We start from the raw sequence: 18,954 nt of genomic DNA, 5'->3' as shown, positions 1-18,954 counted from the left end.
CTGCTAACAGAACAGCTGGATCACCACTGTAGCTGAAGCAGCAGATGTGATGTAGATGTGAGTTTTCCCTCTTTGCTTGGTTCAGGGTCAAAGGTCAAAGCAGCTTCCCAGTGTGAGAGGTCAGGTTAAAGTCCTGTAGCTCAGAGAACAGTGTTGGTTTGATGATCCCACTGTGGAGACACTGGCAAGGCAATTTTATTTTATTTTATTTTATTTTATTTTATTTTATTTTATTTTATTTTATTTTATTTGTATAGCTCGTTTTTACAAACAGTTTGTCTCAAAGGGCTTTACATGGCATCGTAACAACATCCTCTGTCCTTAGACCCTCACATCGACTGAGGAAAAACTCCATGGAAACCCTTTTAACAGGGAAAAGTCGGAGAAACCTCAGGGTGAGCAACAGAGGAGGGATCCCTCACCCAGGACGGACAGACGTGCAATAGATGTTGTTACAGACAAGAAAACAGTTTACAGTTTGTCACAGAATGTGCGAAATATGGCACTGAGGCTCATGAACATCAACACTGGGCTCCACAGGAAGGAAGCTTCAGCTCATGGTCACATGACATTAAAGGAGTTTACTTCCTGTCCACAGTGTCTGTGAAGCAGCCTCTGGTCACATGACTCCACTGTCAGTGAGGGGTCAGAGGTCAGCTTCACACAGTGGACAGTTTCTCCTGAGCCACTGTGACTGTGTCCACAGCCTCTGGACCTGAAGCTTCTTCAGCTCTGAACAGATGATGAGACACTGAACGCTGTCAACAAGGAGCTTTGTCCTCAACTCACTGCTTTTATTCTTTATTCAGATTGGAATGCTGCAGCTGTGTGTGTGTGTGTGTGTGTGTGTGTGTGTGTGTGTGTGTGTGTGTGTGTGTGTGTGTGTGTGTGTGTGTGTGTGTGTGTGTGTCTTTGATCCAGTTCAGTCCTGAATCAGAGAGTTGTAGTCAGTGTTTAGTCCAACAGGTATTGATCAGATATTGATTGTATATTGACAGACTGATCTGAGGTCAGCAGCAGCTGATGAATCTGTGCTGACATGTGGATGATGTGTGTAGAAGGTCACATGATGATGATCCACAACAACACAAGGACAAAGTCCCTCTACTCATTTACACACTGATCATTGATCAGGACACATCTGATCAATCATCAATCATTTCATCTTCTTCTTTTATTCTTTATTCAGATTGGTGCACTGCAGTTTGTCAGAGATCAGCTGTTCTTCTCTGGGCTCAGCTCTGAAGTCCAACCCCTCCCACCTGAGAGAACTGAACCTGACTGGAAACAAGCTGCAGGATTCAGGAGTGAAGGGTCTGAGTGGTTTTCTGGAGAGTCCAGACTGTAGACTGGAGACTCTGAGGTCAGACTCTGTTTTATTTCTGTGCTCAGATGAATGTGATGTGAAAGTTGTGTTGATACTGAGCTGCAGACATGAGGCTGATATTCTACTGATCCACACTGAGGCTGTAGGACAGGGGAGGCAGGCGCTCACAGACCAAGACCAGGGCTGTGGGGGGTCGGCACCTCAGACAGCTCATCACACAACAACCTCACAACAAACACATTCATGCACAATGGTTCACACAGATCCAAGTCTTAAACATGTGCAACACCTTTTCCCCACAATCCATGCCGTCCTGACATCAGCTGTTATTAACACACAACTCAGATCAATAACAGGATCACATGTTGGAGCACCGCTCACATCACACAACAAACCTTTAACACAATCCACACTCAGACCTGAGCAACAAGGATGTTAACTGTACACAACAAGCTGTTATTACAAGGTTTACAACAGAGAAGACACACAACCTGGGCTGTGTGTGTGTGTGTGTGTGTGTGTGTGCATCTAAGTGTCAGAGAGAGAGTAGGTTAAAACTTGCTAACTGTTAGCCACCGTAGCTCAGGCGTTGGTCTCCCGTCAGATAAAAGCTGCTGTTGTTCTTCAGATGAAGCTCATTAAGGTGTTCACCTCTCCAGTGGAGCATCACTGCAGTTGAATTAGCTGCTAAACTGCTGGAGGCTAAAAAGCCAGGGGACACGTCTGTGTGTTGACCATTCACCAAGGCAACGTGAACAGAAGTGCAGCTCAGACATGGTGCAGTTAAGTTAAGAGGCAGCGTAGCGTTGTGCCTCTTCACCTCCATGTGAACTCTCTGTGGGAACTTACTGCACATGTGCAAACAGCCACATACACACCGTACTGACAGAAGAGGCAGAGCAGCTCTGGGCCTTTGCTCTGTAATACTACACATGGCTGAGTGGTTTGTGCAGCTGCTGCCTGGACAGAAGCTAGCTCTGTTTACTGGCTTTTATTAGACCATGAAAATCACCACATTCTGACACATTGAACTTGTAGTAAAGTTATCTGAAAGTCCAAAAGAATCCAACTTTAGATGAAGTGAATAAATCAAAGCCCTGACTGCACCTCACTGGTTTTTAGTCCAGTCTCTGTTTCTCTTCATGTTTCACCTCCACTACAGAAACACATGTGATGTATCAGACAATAACTGATCTATAATCAATAGCTGCTGGCTCCACCTCTTTCCTGAGGCTCTGTGATGTTTATAGTGAAACATTCAAAGACAACATCCCATAATAAGCAGGTGTGTTTCAGGTTTTTCTGTCTCTGAGCTTCATCCAACACATTAGTTGTCATGGTAACAGAGTTCAGCCTCACATGTTTGTTGTCTTGAGCATGGTCAGTAAATCTCTGATCAATGTGGCTGCACAACATGAGTTTGTCTGGATGGAGCCACAGGTGGAGCTGACAGGTGAAGAGGCGGAGTCACTGCGTCTGTGTTGAAGCAGCAGCAGCTTCTCATGAATATTAATGAGCTGTTTTCTCTCTATGTGACTGTTTAACCTGCTTCCTGTTGCTTCAGCTGTTGGACTTTGATTTTCTAAACTTGTTCTTTCTGAAGCTTCTTCAGCTCTGAACAGATGATGAGACACTGAACGCTGTCAACAAGGAGCTTTGTCCTCAACTCACTGCTTTTATTCTTTATTCAGATTGAGGTTCTGCAGTTTGTCAGAGATCAGCTGTTCTTCTCTGGTCTCAGCTCTGAAGTCCAACCCCTCCCACCTGAGAGAACTGGACCTGAACTCCAACAACCTTCATGATTCAGGAGTGAAGCATCTGAGTGGTTTTCTGGAGAGTCCAGACTGTAGACTGGAGACTCTGAGGTCAGTTCACTGACTGTTACTGTTGTAGATCTTAGATCTTTGATCCACAACTGAACCTGATTGATCTTCACTCAGAACTTGAATCATTGACTTTGATGTCATGAATGAAGGACGTTTGAAATAGTTGTTGTCTCATGTTTCCACTTGTTCTTCTCTCACACTGACAGTGACTCTTCACTTTCAGCTCATTTCACTCAGTCTGATCAATAATCAATGATCTGATCACTGCAGCTGTGTGTGTGTGTGTGTGTGTGTTCTTCATTTCATCTTCTTTTATTCTTTATTCAGATTGTGGAACTGTGGTTTGTCAGACATCAGCTGTTCTTCTCTGGTCTCAGCTCTGAAGTCCAACCCCTCCCACCTGAGACACCTGCAGCTGGAAGGAGGAAACAACCTGAGCTCTTCATCTCTGCAGCAGCTTCGTGATCTTGTGAAGAGTCCAGACTTTCGACTGGAGACTCTGGAGCGTTAGTCTGATCTGTAGCTGTTTCCACAGCTGATGAGACTGTGGGAGTGAAATAAAGTGTAAAGTGCAGCAGGTGAACCTGTCAGGATGTGACATCATCACACATGACATCATCTATGACATCACAGACTCAGAAAACGCTGCAGCAGCTTCAATGTGTCAATCATCAGTGATCCAGTCACAGGTAAAGGTGTTGAGTCAAACAGGAACAATGAGCTTCACCTGTCACTCAAGTACAGGAAGTACTTTTACTCCACTAACTCCTAACTAGATACTTTCAAGTATTTGCTCTAGAAGTACTTTTACTCTGATACTGTAGGCCGATCTACAGGAAGTATTTTTATTGTTTTACTGTAAATACATGAAGTATTTTTTTCTGTGTTACTGTACGTACAATGAGTACTTTTACTTACTGTAACTAAATAAAGTATTTCTACTGCAGTGTATCATATGAAGCATTTTTATTCAGGGTATGGAAAGTATATTTGATTCATTTCCAGGTCTGGAAAAGTATGGAACATGGAAACTATTGTATGGAAAAATATTTATGTTTCCAAGGATGTTTCCACTGCTCTGTTTTCTAAAACTTAAAATTTAGAATATCTGAAAAAGAAATGGATCGATGTTGTTTTTTCAAAGTGTTTGACAGCAGCTTAAATGTGAAGTATGCGTCCCAGAAAACTTCCTCTTTGGGCGAGTGGCGTTCCCAGCTCTCTGCTCTGATCCTCCTCCAGGTGTCGTCATGTTTCACTTCTGCTCCGACACACAGGCGACGTCCCACGCTGATAGTGAGCCAACTATTAAACCATGTTTCCATCCACATGTTTTTATTCACATTAAGCAATATGGAATTAAAAATGTCTTATGGAAACAGTAAAGTTCATCGGATTTTCTCTTGATCGATACAAAGTTTATGCAACAAATTCTGATGGAAACAGTTCTTTCCCAGATAAATGTGAGTTGCGATCATGTTTTATGTCAGTTCCACTTGGTATTCCAGCTGTTCAAAGACACGGTGGGAGTAAAGACAGAAAGATGCAGGTGAACAGACGACAGACTGGCTTCATGTGAAGTGTCTCCATCTCCCAGAACAGTTTGAAGCGCTGCAGGTGACCGGTCCCTCCGCTGTCTGGAGGAAATGCATCAAGACGGTGTTTACAATTACACACCACTGTCTTCTCATGTGCAACAGCCTATTTACCAACTTCACCTGGCTGGCGTGCGTGTGGCTCAGTGGTTTCCATAGTCGCCACCTGTTTAATGCCAGGTGGAGATTAGGCCGCTGCGTCAGCCGGCTCCTCTTACTGGGGAAAACATTGGCCAGTAAGTTAGAAGAAAATAACAGTTATATTTTGTTCTTTTCATGCCGACAGTATCATGGCGAGCTAGCTCTACACAGCAATGCAATGTGTTTTCTTTAGTGTCTTTTTATCGACCATCAGCTGTAGCCTCAGACATTAGTTAGAACCTCTTTACATGGTTCTTGTTTTAAAATGAGGCTGAAGACTGTGAGGACTTTTTAACTCGCTCATTGAGCATTAGCTTAATTAGGTAGCTGACTGCAATGCTCCCTGGGTAGACAGTGTTTGTCTCTCTCCACATAGCACAGGTGAACAGGTCAGGCTAGTTGATGGGATGACTAACATACCTGAAGGGAAAGCTGGCATCATAATTCTGAGTGGTGGGCAGGTACGACTATAGTGTCTCCTATTTTGAAAGAATGAAAGAATAAGAAGAATATTTGTCTTATTTCTTGTCAAAATGTCTCATTTCTAGTCAAAACTAAACTCTTTTCACTTAAAATAAGACTTATCACCTAGAAATAGACTTGTTTTTACATCATTTTCATTTGTTTCAAACAGATTTTCACTTGAAAAGAGAGAAAAATCTGCCGGTGAAAGCAAGTTTTTTGTGCTTGTAATAAGAAAGAAAAACTTGATCAGAGTTTTTAACTTATTTGAAGTGAAAATATACTTGAAAGAAGTAAAAAAAAGTGTCTAAAGATAAGCTACTTTTTAATGTGATGAGTCTTATTTTGAGTAGCCTATAATGAGATTTGTTTTGACTAGAAATAAGACAAATATTCTTGGTAAGATTTTGAGTTTTTGCAGTGTATACTCTGCTACGGAGCCAAGACAGAGATCACTGAGGGTGTGAAGTTTCCATCGTTACACACTCAACCTTTGGACCGTTTTGTGTGCAGCATCCGGGTACTTACACTACACTGTGTTGTGACATAGTTGTGAATCAGTGGCGGCTGGTGACTGGAAACATTGTGGAGGACAGGAGGGAAACCAGTCCACGGTGTCATGTTATTTCATACTGGTGTACTACTTATCCCTACTTTCTTATGTTCAATGGAAATGAAGCAGTAAAACAATGGCTTACAAGACTTTTTAAAAACAGCATCATTTTATTCAATCCTGCTGTTTTCAGATCAATACAGGCCTAATGAAAAAGACAGAGCATTTATCAAGAATGTTAGATAAAAGGTAAAAAAAAAAACGCAGGCCAGAGTTCAACACCTGTAAACGTCACAGTGGGAATTTTACACAACACCGTCTGATTTAAAGAATAAAGACAAAAAACATGAAAATTTGGAATTATAAATAACAAAGCAAAGTGTTCCACTCAATTTAAATACATACTTGTACTTTTCAAGCTTTTACCTGGGCTTTTAGACGAGGGATTCTCCAGGCAGGGACAGTTTCTTTTTTCACTGACTGAAATACAGCAGTGGACAAAAACAAAAAAAATCAGGGGTGAGAGCTGGATATGGATCACTTGTCCAAAACTTGCAGTTTGACAACATGTCTTACTTTTATTAGTGGGTTGATAGATGGGAAAATCAATTAGCCTAAGTCCTTGTTGCTGCCGACACGTGACTGAAAACTATGAAGGATCTCTCTGACTGCTTCTCTCTGAACAGTTTATCCAGTCATGTGCTGGTGTTTCCTTTGAAACCGATGCAAATATCACTGGAAACTCTGTATTTCTTCTAGGAGCATAGGAGTGAAAGCTTTACGGACATAGCAACAGTAACCAAGGGCTTATTTGGGAACTGTCATTGGACCAACCTGATGTCAATCTTGTATTCTGGTTGCTAACCCTAACCCTAACCCTAATGCACATCAGCTTGAAAATGTGTTAAAAAGAGGTCTAAAAAATCAACTGTTAATAGTGGGTAATAAATATGTGTTTTACATGTCGAGGATCGATCCAGTTTCTGTATCAGGGGTTTAAATTCTTCATTTTCATCAAACAAGCAGCAGAAGTCTGGTCGAGAAAATCCTCAGAACCATCAGTGTGACTTTGAAACAGATACATACTGGATGGATTTATTGTTCCCCATCTGACTTTCTGTTGTGTATCATGGTAAACTGAATATATTTGTGGTTTGCATTGCTGCTCAGACGACATGAATCAAATCAACCTCGAAACATGTTGTTGTTTTTTTTATGTCATTTATTAAAATTACATTAGTCAATTATATCACCTTCATGTGGTGGATCAATTTGTCCAAAGTACATTCAAAGTCAAAGAAAGAGTGAGACGTCATCACAAACTGGAATGTTGACATAGACAGATAGACAGATAGAAGAGCTTTGATCCATGTCTGTGGAGGTTCTTAGGTGGCCCAGGTCATCGTAGTCTTTAAGTGCTGAATCGAAGGCAACCGGACTTCTTTTCTTGGTTGCTTGAAGACGTTTCACCTTTCATCAATAAAGCTTCTTCATTTCTAAAAAAAAATAAATGTCTGGGGAGTCCCAGGTATTTAACCTTAGTGGGGAGAAACACCACTAAGGCTGTGGTTCTTGAACCATCTCCTCTCACCCATCATCTCTGTTGTCTGTCACCGTGACGACAGGTTAGCAGACGATGCTGCACCAGGGTTCCTGCCACCGTACAGGTTCTCCCTCAGAAAGACCAGCATCTTCCTCCAGGCGTCCTCCTGAGCACCAGAGTGAGCCGCCGTCTCTCCGCCCCACAGAGCCGCCACTGCAGAGACAAATTAGTTTCAGTTTCAGTTGAATTTATTGAGGGACAGTGTACATTAATAAAACATTGTAAAAAACAAATGTAAAAGCACCCGAGTTAGCTAAAAAAGCTCATTTTCATCGCCAGTCCCTCTGCCTGATGATAAAAGACAACCTTAAAAAAAAGCAACAATGAGGTAAAATACCAAAGATATTAATAAATATACATTTGTAAGACAATACACACATTTGCGATAGCACCAAAAGACCAAAGACACATTCAATTCACATTAATAACTATACATTTGTAAGGCCATAACACACGTTTGCGGTGGCACAAGGTAGTTAGTGCTCATAATATAATCAGTTCTTAGTGCTGCCATCATAGGGCATCAGCAATACATAGTATTAAGGAACAGGATTCATTAAACGAATCACTATAACTATCTGGTTACTATGTAATAACTATCTGGTTACTACATATAGGAAGATACATAGACTGGTAGACTGATAGATAGACTGGTCAATATTCTCAGGACCACCTCCACCAATTTCTGCCATATAAATAACATGTATAATTGTTATAATCACTTTAAATTTATAACATATGCTGGTAATTATTATAGGAATAATGTGGACAATGGCTGCCTGAACATCAATAACACTTCACTCTTCCTAACTCTCAGGCCTTAACCCTTGTACTTGTAGCTGCACTCGTTGTTGAAAAAGGCCAGGAATCATACTGATGTCAAGGTTCATCTTTTTATTTCCTCCTCATTCTCCGATGCAGCGCACAATAATAAACAGAATACAGTCCCATTAGAAATAACCAAAATAATACACAGGCAAACAGAAGTATATTTACCGTGTGCGCCTCTAGAACATAGTGTAGTCTGTTTTCTTTTCTGACCAGGCGTCCGCCATGTATCCTGACTCTCTTAGCTCTATGCGCGCAGTCTCCTTCTACCCACAATTCCTCACAACAACAAAGTCATGTGACCGGACGTTTCAAAAATAAAATAGACCTCACATTGAAACTCTTTCTTTCTCTTTACTCTCTCATTTTTAATTATTTATGGATTTATACTTATTTATTAACCTTTTAAACCACTTCATTAACTCATGAAATTCTGTCTCCAACAGTTACACAGAGCCAGGCTGCTCCTCCAAGTCTACAATGATACAATGAGATCTGAGATGTTCAGTAACAAAAAGGAATCAGGTTTATTTCTCTGTGGTTAATGGACCAGTAGAAGAAGATTTGACTAAATACAGAGTCAGGTTTAATCAGAACATCACAGTAACAACTGTAACAATGCTGATGGTAACGGTAATGCTGCAACTGATTTAAGTCGTAGTGAAGATTAGTGACAGTCTCTGCACATAAGAGCTGAATATAAAATCAATGGAACAGCTAGTTTTCTACCAAGGCTTCACCAAGTTTGTATAATTATTCTGTAAATAGCCTGAGAGAACCGGTCTATAGGAGCTCAGATGAAACTTCCCAGTGGATTTCATGTACATTTTTAAAAGAGTTGTGCTACCAGGACCAAACTGAGCTCCGGAGAATGCACATTTTTAAAATGTGTTGATCATTTTTTCTTGTTTTTATTTTCAATCACATCTTTAAAGATCTGTCAGTGACACCAAATCAATTAAATGGAAACTTTGTTTTTTTCAACCTGGGCCCTGCACTGCAAAAACTCAAAATCTTACCAAAAATATTTGTCTCATTTCAAGTCAAAAATGTCATTTCTAGTCAAAACAAATCTCATTCTACTCAAAATAAGACTCATCACATAAAAAGCAGCTTGTTTTTAAACATGTTTTACTTCATTCAAGCATATTTTCACTTGAAATAAGTAGAAAAATCTGATAGTGGAGCAAGTTTTTCTTTCTTATTACAAACACAAAAAACCTGCTTTCACTGGCAGATTCTTCTACTTATTTCAAGTGAAAATTTGTTTGAAACAAGTGGAAATTATCTCAAAACAAGTACATTTTGAAGGGGATAGTCTTAGTTTAAGTGAAAAGAGATTAGTTTTGACTAGAAATGAGACATTTTGACAAGAAATAAGACAAATATTCTTGGAAAGACTTTGAGTTTTTGCAGTGTGTTTTCATATGTTTTTCTGTATACGTGAGGGATGGATAATACTTTTATTGAGGTGGCTCCAGTATTGAGCCGGGCAGGCAGCCTGCAGCCCAGCTAACGCTCTTCAACCGGGCAAGTGGCTCCCGTCAAAGTTCGCCCTACAAACGTGCTTTTTTTTCACACTGACTTTAATTGATTAAAATCTCATTAGTCAGTCACATCATATTCATATGGTGGATCCATTTGTGCAAAGGACCAGTTTGAACTTTCAAAGTCATAGAAACAAGAGCGAGACGTCATCACAAACTGTCCATTCCTACGGTGGCCCAGAGAGGTCAGAGACAAACAGCAGCAACACTTCAGACCTGCTTTGTCCATCATGTACCTGAGACATTACTCAGTGCTAAAGGTGAATTTATCAATAAATACCCAAGTTTTTAAAGGTTTTTAGAGTTGGCCCAGAAAACCAAGGAACATCCACTTCAACGTTTAACTCTAAACAAATAGGGGTCATGGGTGAAAGAACAAAATAGAGACAGTCTGTTCCCTCTAAAATGGGACAGTTTTGATTCAGGTAAATTATACACAAACGTGCTTTTAATGGGTCATTTCTGGGACAAAAAGAACAAGGCAGACACATTCTGACGTGGTGCTCACATCCACTTTGAGTGAGGGGTGGGTGGGGATGGGCAGCAGCAGGTCTCTGCAGATCGCCTGCTTCTCCTCGTTGAAGCGAGTCTTTGCAGCATTTCTGATTGGACACAAACAGGTGACATCTCTCTTTATTTATGCAGTTTCAATGTTGATAGGACCAGAATGAGCATGCTTTACTCTGCTTGTACTGAATCTCTTTCTCTTAGTGTGATTTGTTGGTTCTGTCACCTTAGCCATCAGAACTTAAGAAACTAAAGTTTGGCCTCAGACTCTCTGTTACATTCTTGGACCTGCAGCCACTTGTTGTTATTTCATGGTTTTGCAGGTTGTGGTTTTATACATTTGTGTTGTGATTTCTGAAACTTTTGCCTGATATGAAAGAAAATCAATTCGTCAACAGACTGAGCTGTAACTTGTAGTGGAGTGTCTTAGTGGAGTGTCTTTAAATCTCTCAGCAGCTCTTCTACCACAGCTGGATCTCAGCTCACTGTTTATTCATGGTGTCAGAGTTCACCTGTCCATACAGGTGTAATACCAGGAGTTACCCAGCAGGTGGCGCCACTCTACTGTAGAAAGAGACTTCCTCATTATAATTTATTGTTCAGTTTAAAGTCCATGTTGACAGAGGGAGGCTCTGTCACCATGAACTTTAAACTGAACAATAAATGACTGTAACTGCAGAGGTAAAGGTGTTCAGACGCCATTTTAGAGTGAACGGAGCAGAAGGAGAGAAACTGAAGTCTGAGACGAGTGAGTGTCAACACAACATTATTGTTATTATTATTATCATTATTTTTATTATTATTATTATTATTATTATTATTATTGTTGTTGTTGTTGTTGTTGTTGTGTCAGAGTGTGAGAGTCAGTGTGTCTGTGTGGACTGTGGAGGGAAGAAGAGTCAGACGTAGTCCGTACATACGTCAGCACATTGTCTCAGATTCACCTCCACACAACTTCTTCAAACTCAGAACAAACATCAAAGGTCAAAGGTCACGGTGACTGGATGAACATGGATTTAATGTCAAAGTCATAGATATATACACGTAGATGCCAGATATACCAGGCGCATCAACACGGCCGCCATCTTGGGCAGGAGTTTCTGTCCATGGACATACGTCTGACCAGCAGTCAGACTATGTTGTATCACAAATATATGTCTGATATTTATAATAAACCAAACAGCTTGAAAATCGGTTGAATATTCAGTGAGTTATGGTGATTTTAATGGTTAATAGACCTCTGCCTCTGTAGACTAATGCAGTAAGTAGACACGGCTTCCCCCTGCCCAAGATGACGCATCATTCCAATGGGCGGCTTCTACGTGTTTATAGCTATGGTCAAAGTACGATGAGTGGTGGAGGTCAACAACTGGATCAGACAAGGACGTGATTATAGTTTGGGTGTGTCTTGATTCTGTGTGTGTGTGTGTGTGTGTGTGTGTGTGTGTGTGTGTGTGTGTGTGTTACTGGTTTCCCTCTCAGACTGACTGAAGTCCTGAAGATGAGTGTTAATGTGGAGGAACAGGAGGACAGATCAAAGTCTCTGGAGAGTGACCGGTCCAAACATGAACCTCCAGACTCACAGTAAGAGACCAGATAAAAACCTGAAGTGTGTGTGACGTCACAGAAGAGGAAACGTGTGTGTGTGTCCACTGATCAATGTGATGTGAATAAAAACATGTTTGTGTTTGCAGAGGTCAGAACCACAGACTGAGAGCAGAGTCTCCAGGATCCATCTGTCTGTCCATGAAGAGTGACCGGTCCATGGGACATTTTCCAAACTTCAGTCTTGGACCTGGACCTCCAGAGTCACAGTAAGAAACCAGATTCAGACCTGTGTGCAGGTTTGGAGGGTTACTTTAAATATGTAATCCAGTATAATTACAATTAACATGTTAAAATAATAACAATCAGTAACTCTAAGTTACACACTGCTAACTCGAATTATCACAAGTGCAAGTAATGTACTAAATTACTTTTTAGTTACTTTTGGATTACTTCATTACCAAATATGCAAATTAAAGGGATAATTCAACATTTTGTCTAATTGGTTCATTACCATAATCCCTATAGTCATAGCAGTACTAGCAGAGTTGGACAGAGTACCCGACCCCAGTACTTGAGTAAGAGTACAAATACTACTGGTCAAAATTTACTCAAGTACAGGCAAGGCATTTTCTATCTCCCCCTCATAAAGGGGACATGACTTTGTCCACAATTCAATGCTGTGTCCTGATGCAGCCATTGTCGCGGTATAGTTTTGAGTTGACAAACGCAGTCGAGAGCGCGGCTACTTTGGCGGTATCCTTATGGGGAGGGATGACGTATTTCCGCTTTTACATAGATCCCAGTGGAGAGCGTGCACTGGGATAGGTTGTGTCCAATAGTATTTTAGAAAAAAAAAAAAAGAGCAGACCTGAAAGTAACGAGTACTTTTCAGCCTTCCTAGAAATTAACTTGAGTAAAAGTAAAAGTATTTGTCTTGGAAATGTATTCAAGTAAGAGTAATAAGTACCAAAGAAATCTAATACTGAAGTAAAGTACAAATCCTCTGGATATGTACTTAAGTACAGTACTCAAGTAAATTTACTCCGTTACTGTCCACCACTGAGTACTAGGTTCGTTACCTTTAATTGTCGGTGCAAGCTGTTTTTAGAACGGCGGAGCAGAGCCGTGAGCTGCTCAGAGCTACGCTACGGAGGCTCATTATGGGATTTCTTGGTTTCCCTCATCAACTCATCAAATACACAATCCAACAACTCCACAACGCTCTGGTGGACAAGTTGTGACCTGCACATTCACCACGCTATGAGATAATAACACAACGTTACCACACAGAGTTGTTTAAGAGGGAAATTCATTCAAAACTAATGATTGCCTTCAGGGACAATTTTTCATCAAGCAGTCTCTGAGCAGCTCACGGCTCTGCTCCGCCGTTCTAAAAATAGCTTGCACCGACAATTAAAGGTAACAAACCTACTGCTATGACTATAGGGATTATGGCAATGGGCCAATTTGACAAAATGTTTAACTCGGTGAGACAGATGTTCAGCAGCTGGACACTGGACACAGTTAATGACTGACTGATTCTACACTGTTGTCTATGATGCTGCTGTGTTGCTTCCATCCTTCACTACAGTGTGTGGTGCTGGATGCTGACGTCACTGGAGACTTCCCACAATGCATCTGTGATCAGAGAACTGATCAGTGATCAATGTGATGTGAATAAAAACATGTTTGTGTTTGCAGAGGTCAGAACCACAGACTGAGAGCAGAGTCTCCAGGATCCATCTGTCTGTCCATGAAGAGTGACTGGTCCAAAGAGCTTCCTCCAGAAATCAGTCCTGGACCTGGACCTGGACCTGGACCTGGACCTGGACCTGGACCTGGACCTGGACCTGGACCTGGACCTGGACCTGGACCTTCTGAGTCACGGTAAGAGACGGTTTCTACTGTAAACTGAGCTGAAGATGATTCAGTCATTAGACTCATGTGAAGGAAACAGAGAGAAACCAGGAACCAGATCCATCAGACTCTGAAGGTTCACAACAAACCTCAGAGACAGAAACATGCACACACACTCTGTCCATCAGACTAATGAAGCACAGCGTCCTCATGTTCCTGTGTCATCAGCCTCAGTCAGTGTGAACGTTGCTGCACCAACACTTAAAGCAGCTGATACACACAGACTTTTATTTTGAAAAGTCAGGAACCAGACAGGAGTGATCAGTGTTTCCTGTTTCCTGTCTGTGACTGTCTTACCCCCAATTCCAATCCGCCCCCTAAAGACTCAGGCCCTGAACCCTCACTGACTAAAGTGACGTCAGCTGTAAGTGACAAGAGTGTGAGAGTCTGTGAGGGTCCAGATGCTGTAAATATGAATGGAACAGCACTTACACACTCTCACGACATGTTACCTTGACAACAAAATGTTGTTGACTCCGGTCTTGGACCGATAATTTACCGTACTTTCAACATGCACAAGGTGTGTGAGGTGGACGGACTCAAAACAAAATGTTCCCGGATCAGATCTGATCAAATCATCATCAATAATCACAAACTGTACGTTAATACTGACAGTAAACTTCTTTTTTTTTTTTTCTTTCTTTCTTTTTTTTGGTTGTTGCACCTGTCCATTAACAATAAAGAGAGCGGCGGAGCTCTCTCTGTCCACGTGTGTTAATTTACTTTTTTTTTTTTTTAACACTTGCGTTCCGACGGCATCCCATGTGTTTGACTTCACAACGCTATGAACTGTGGGTAATTCCCCTACCCAAAGTCAGCATCGGTGCTGACTTACGGTAAGGGGGCAGTAAGGGCTCATTCACTGACTCACTGACTTGATGATCTGACAACGGAACAGCCCTCACACACTCACGGACTTCCCGTGAAGGCGCCTCTAAGTCAGTGAGTCCGTGAGGGGTCGGATTGGAATTGGGCCTGAGCTTCTCCACAACATGTAGTGAAGCTCAGGTGGAGCTGCTGAAGCTTCTGTTGTCAGCTTCAGTCTCCTCACACTGGATCAGAGCTCCAACACAGGTTGATTAGAGCCACACAGCAGCGTCTGGATGAGGAGCTCATTAGTTAAAGAGCTGATAGGACTCAGTCCAGAACCAACATCAAACACATGATCAGTGTCTGAAAGAGGAAAACACCACCAACAGCTTCTCAATCATTTCACACATTTGGAGTAAAAATCAGACGAGACGACGCAGAACTGAAGAGACTCAAACTAACAGGGAGTTTGTTTTAGAGTCCAGATTTAAGGTCAACAGATAAACAGAGACAGAAACCAGACCAGTTCAGGACCAGGTCTTCATTCAGCTCGTCTCTCTACACTCGTCTTCCTCTACTTTCTCTCTCTGCTCCTCTGGTTACTGAAGCCCCGCCCCCTTGAGGTGGTTAACCAATCAGAGCTCAGATGTGGAGCTGTGACATGTTGTTGATCCAGAAATGTCTTGACAGGAGGAAGAGGAGTGGTGTCTCTGTGGACCAGCAGCTGTCCTGCTGTGGTCTCTGTCAGGACGTCCTGAAGGATCCAGTCTCCACCAGCTGTGGACACTGGTTCTGCAGACAGTGCTTCACCTCAGACTGGGACCAGTCTGGTTCTTCAGGACCCCCCTCCTGTCCCCAGTGTGGAAAAAGACCCAGAACCAGAGGTGGACTGCAGACAGCCAATCAGAGCAGCTGTGGACAAAGTGAGACTGAACATCTGTCTGCTGATGTGGTCATTTGTGAAACCAGGACCTGTTGTTTTCTCCAGAGTCATTGTTCCATCACACAGCACTGACATTTAAGATGATGATTCAAACCTTCTCTTTGTTGTCTGTAGTTTTTCTGTAGCTGGTGAAAATAATCTGATCAGATTGTCAGACTCTCTGTCTTCAGTCTGACTCTGTCTCTTCTCTCTCAGCAGATCGTGGTCTGCAAGAGGTTTTAGATCAACATAAGATCAGTCTGAGGAGCAGATGTGAACGAGTGACTGAAGGAACTGAGGCAACAGGAAGAGGAACAGGAAGTGTAACCCTCCTCAACAGGATCTACACTGAGCTCTACATCACAGAGGGACAGAGTGAAGAGGTTAATACCCAACATGAGGTGAGACAGCTGGAGACAACGTCCAAGAAGAAGACCCTCCATGAGACTCCAATCAAGTGCAACGACATCTTTAAAGACTTACCTGTCCAACAGAGAGAGGACGTCTCTACGGTCTCACCTGTCCAACAGAGAGAGGACGTCTCTACGGTCTCACCTGTCCAACAGGGAGAGGACGTCTCTACGGTCTCACCTGTCCAACAGAGAGAGGACGTCTCTACGGTCTCACCTGTCCAACAGAGAGAGGACGTCTCTACGGTCTCACCTGTCCAACAGAGAGAGGACATCTCTACGGTCTCACCTGTCAAACAGAGAGAGGACGTCTCTACGATCTCACCTGTCCAACAGAGAGAGGACGTCTCTACGGTCGCACCTGTCCAACAGAGAGAGGACGTCTCTACGGTCTCACCTGTCCAACAGAGACCCATCAGAGTGGTTCTGACCAATGGCGTCGCTGGCGTTGGAAAAACCTTCTCGGTGCAGAAGTTCACTCTGGACTGGGCCGAGGGCTTGGAGAACCAAGATGTCAGTCTGCTGGTTCTGCTTTCGTTCAGGGAGCTGAACCTGATCAGAGATCAGCGGTTGAGTCTTCTCAGGCTGCTCCATGTTTTCCATCCAACATTACAGAAGGTCACAGCAGAGCAGCTGGCTGTCTGTAAACTTCTCTTCATCTTTGACGGCCTGGATGAAAGCCGACTGCCACTGGACTTCAACAACAGGGAGGTTGTGTCTGATGTCACACAGACGTCATCAGTCAACGTGCTGCTGACAAACCTCATCCAGGGGAATCTGCTTCCCTCGGCTCTGGTCTGGATCACCTCCAGACCTGCAGCAGCCAATCAGATCCCTCCTACATGTGTCGACAGGGTAACAGAGGTCCGAGGCTTCACTGACGCCCAGATGGAGGAGTACTTCAGGAGGAGGTCCAGTGATGAAGATCTGTCCAGAAGAATCATCTCACACATCAAGACGTCCAGGACCCTCCACATCATGTGTCAAGTCCCAGTCTTCTGCTGGATCAGTGCTACAGTTCTGGAGCACATGTTGACCACAGACCAGAGAGGAGAGCTGCCCAAGACCACGACTGACCTGTTCTCACACTTCCTGCTGGTCCAGACAAAGAGGAAGAAGAACAAGTACGGTGAAGGACATGAGACGAGTCCACAGGAGCTGACGGAGGCCGACAGGGAAGTTCTTCTGAAGCTGGGGAGGCTGGCGTTTGAACAGCTCAAGAAAGGAAACATCATGTTCTACCAAGAAGACCTGGAGCAATGTGGTCTGGATGTCACAGAGGCCTTGGTGAACTCAGGACTCTGTACTGAGATCTTCAAAAGAGAGAGTGTGATCTTCCAGAAAACAGTCTACTGCTTTGTTCATCTGAGTGTTCAGGAGTTTCTGGCTGCAGTCTACATGTTCCACTGTTTCACCAACAGGAACACACAGGTCCTCAAGAAGTTCCTGGGAAAAGACTACGAAGAGAGAGAGAAGACCACAATGCCTTCCTCTGATGGAATCAATGCAAACAGTCATCCATCAATCGATAACAGTCCTTCACCCCCGGATGACTTCCTAAAGAGAGTCTTAGAGAAATCCCTCCACAGTAGAAACGGTCACCTGGACCTGTTTGTTCGCTTCCTTCATGGCCTCTCTCTGGAGTCCAACCAGAGGCTGTTAGGAGGTCTGCTGGGTCAGACAGACAACAGTCCAGAAACCATCCAGAGAACCATCAACAACCTAAAGGAGATGAAGAGTGATGAAATCTCTCCTGACAGAAGCATCAACATCTTCCACTGTCTGACGGAGATGAAGGACCAGTCAGTTCATCAGGAGATCGAACGGTTTCTGAAGACAAAGAAGAGATCAAAGTACCTGTCTCTTATCCAGTGTTCAGCTGTGGCCTACATGCTGCAGATGTCAGAGCAGGTTCTGGACGAGTTGGACCTGGAGAAGTACAAGACATCAGCTCAGGGACGACTGAGACTGATCCCAGCTGTGAGGAACTGCAGGAAGGCTCGGTGAGTCCAGACATGATCAATATAATTATTGATCAGTAGTTTAGATCAATAGTTCAGACAAACACAGTTTCATTTATTCTCATTATTCTTAGTTTGACTCCATTATAGGTCAGTTGTGTTTTTTGGAGGTGTAGTAAAAGCTTTGTTCTTTTATGTTGACTTTTTTGGTTTTATTCAAATCTTACACCTCAGTTTATCCAGATGTTTCCAGGTGTTAGTATGACTGCTAGTGTTGTAGTCAAGACCACCTAACCCGAGACCAAGTCAAGACCAAAACCAAGTCACGACTAAGACTTTGGGGGGGGTCCAGACCAAGTCCAAGTCCGAAAGTAAACGAATGTGAGACCATTTCCAAGACCATCACTGTATTCAGTCCCAGTCTTCATATTAATCACGTGTCTTGATATTTACATTATTCCTCTTCAACTACAAAGAAAAGATGATTTGATCTAAAATCTAAACCATACTTATGTAAACAATTAATATTGTATTGCATTGAACAGAAGAACACAGCACAGAACCTGCTGAAGTCTCCTCCCACTGTTCACACTGGTGACACCAAGTTGTTACCATGGTTACACAAATATATACTTTTGTAGAACAATTTTCTACAAAAGAAGAAGCGGAATATTTGTGTTAATATAAGTCTTAAATAGTTATATCTTCCGACAGCAATCACTTACATAGAGTGTTTGGTCTGTCAGTCACTCTGCTCTGCTGTAAGCCGAGGAGAAAACTTTCCTTGTATCCTACAACCTTTATCCAATGAGGAGAGAGAACGGCCTAAAGGGGCAGTCCTCTCTGTGTGTGCAGCCAAGGGATGCGCGTGAATGTGGTGACGTAGGGACGAGGGTGGGGACTGCTAACTCCATCTGCTGACAGGAAGTTAGCCAAAACCACCGGATCGCTTACTTCTGCTTTAAGTTGTTAAATTACATCACATGAACCAAAGTGAGTG

The 18,954-nt window shown here is 42.7% G+C and overlaps 2 protein-coding genes across 2 annotated transcripts in view; both read left to right on the top strand.

The window, feature by feature from the left end:
• Positions 1-18,954, top strand: part of LOC146986472 (uncharacterized) — a 185,693-nt gene that overhangs the window by 162,297 nt on the left and 4,442 nt on the right. Inside the window, exons 24-25 of the mRNA XM_085780483.1 lie at positions 1,190-1,363; positions 3,019-3,192. Of these exons, the coding sequence (XP_085636609.1) occupies positions 1,190-1,363; positions 3,019-3,192 (348 nt within the window). The remainder of the gene's footprint in view (positions 1-1,189; positions 1,364-3,018; positions 3,193-18,954) is intronic.
• On the top strand, positions 11,076-18,057 carry LOC146986473 (NLR family CARD domain-containing protein 3-like). The gene is made up of 6 exons (XM_085780213.1): positions 11,076-11,134; positions 11,869-11,970; positions 12,081-12,200; positions 13,636-13,821; positions 15,352-15,584; positions 15,803-18,057. Exons 2-6 carry the CDS (start codon positions 11,888-11,890, stop codon positions 17,998-18,000), a joined length of 2,820 nt encoding a protein of 939 aa, XP_085636339.1. The 5' UTR covers positions 11,076-11,134; positions 11,869-11,887; the 3' UTR covers positions 18,001-18,057.

Source organism: Trachurus japonicus, chromosome 6, assembly GCF_045865225.1.
Source record: "Trachurus japonicus isolate A0001 chromosome 6, Traja_1.0".
NCBI lineage: Eukaryota > Metazoa > Chordata > Actinopteri > Carangiformes > Carangidae > Trachurus > Trachurus japonicus.
The sequence above is the reverse complement of the archived record's forward strand: the minus strand, read 5'-3'. Positions and strand labels throughout refer to the sequence as shown.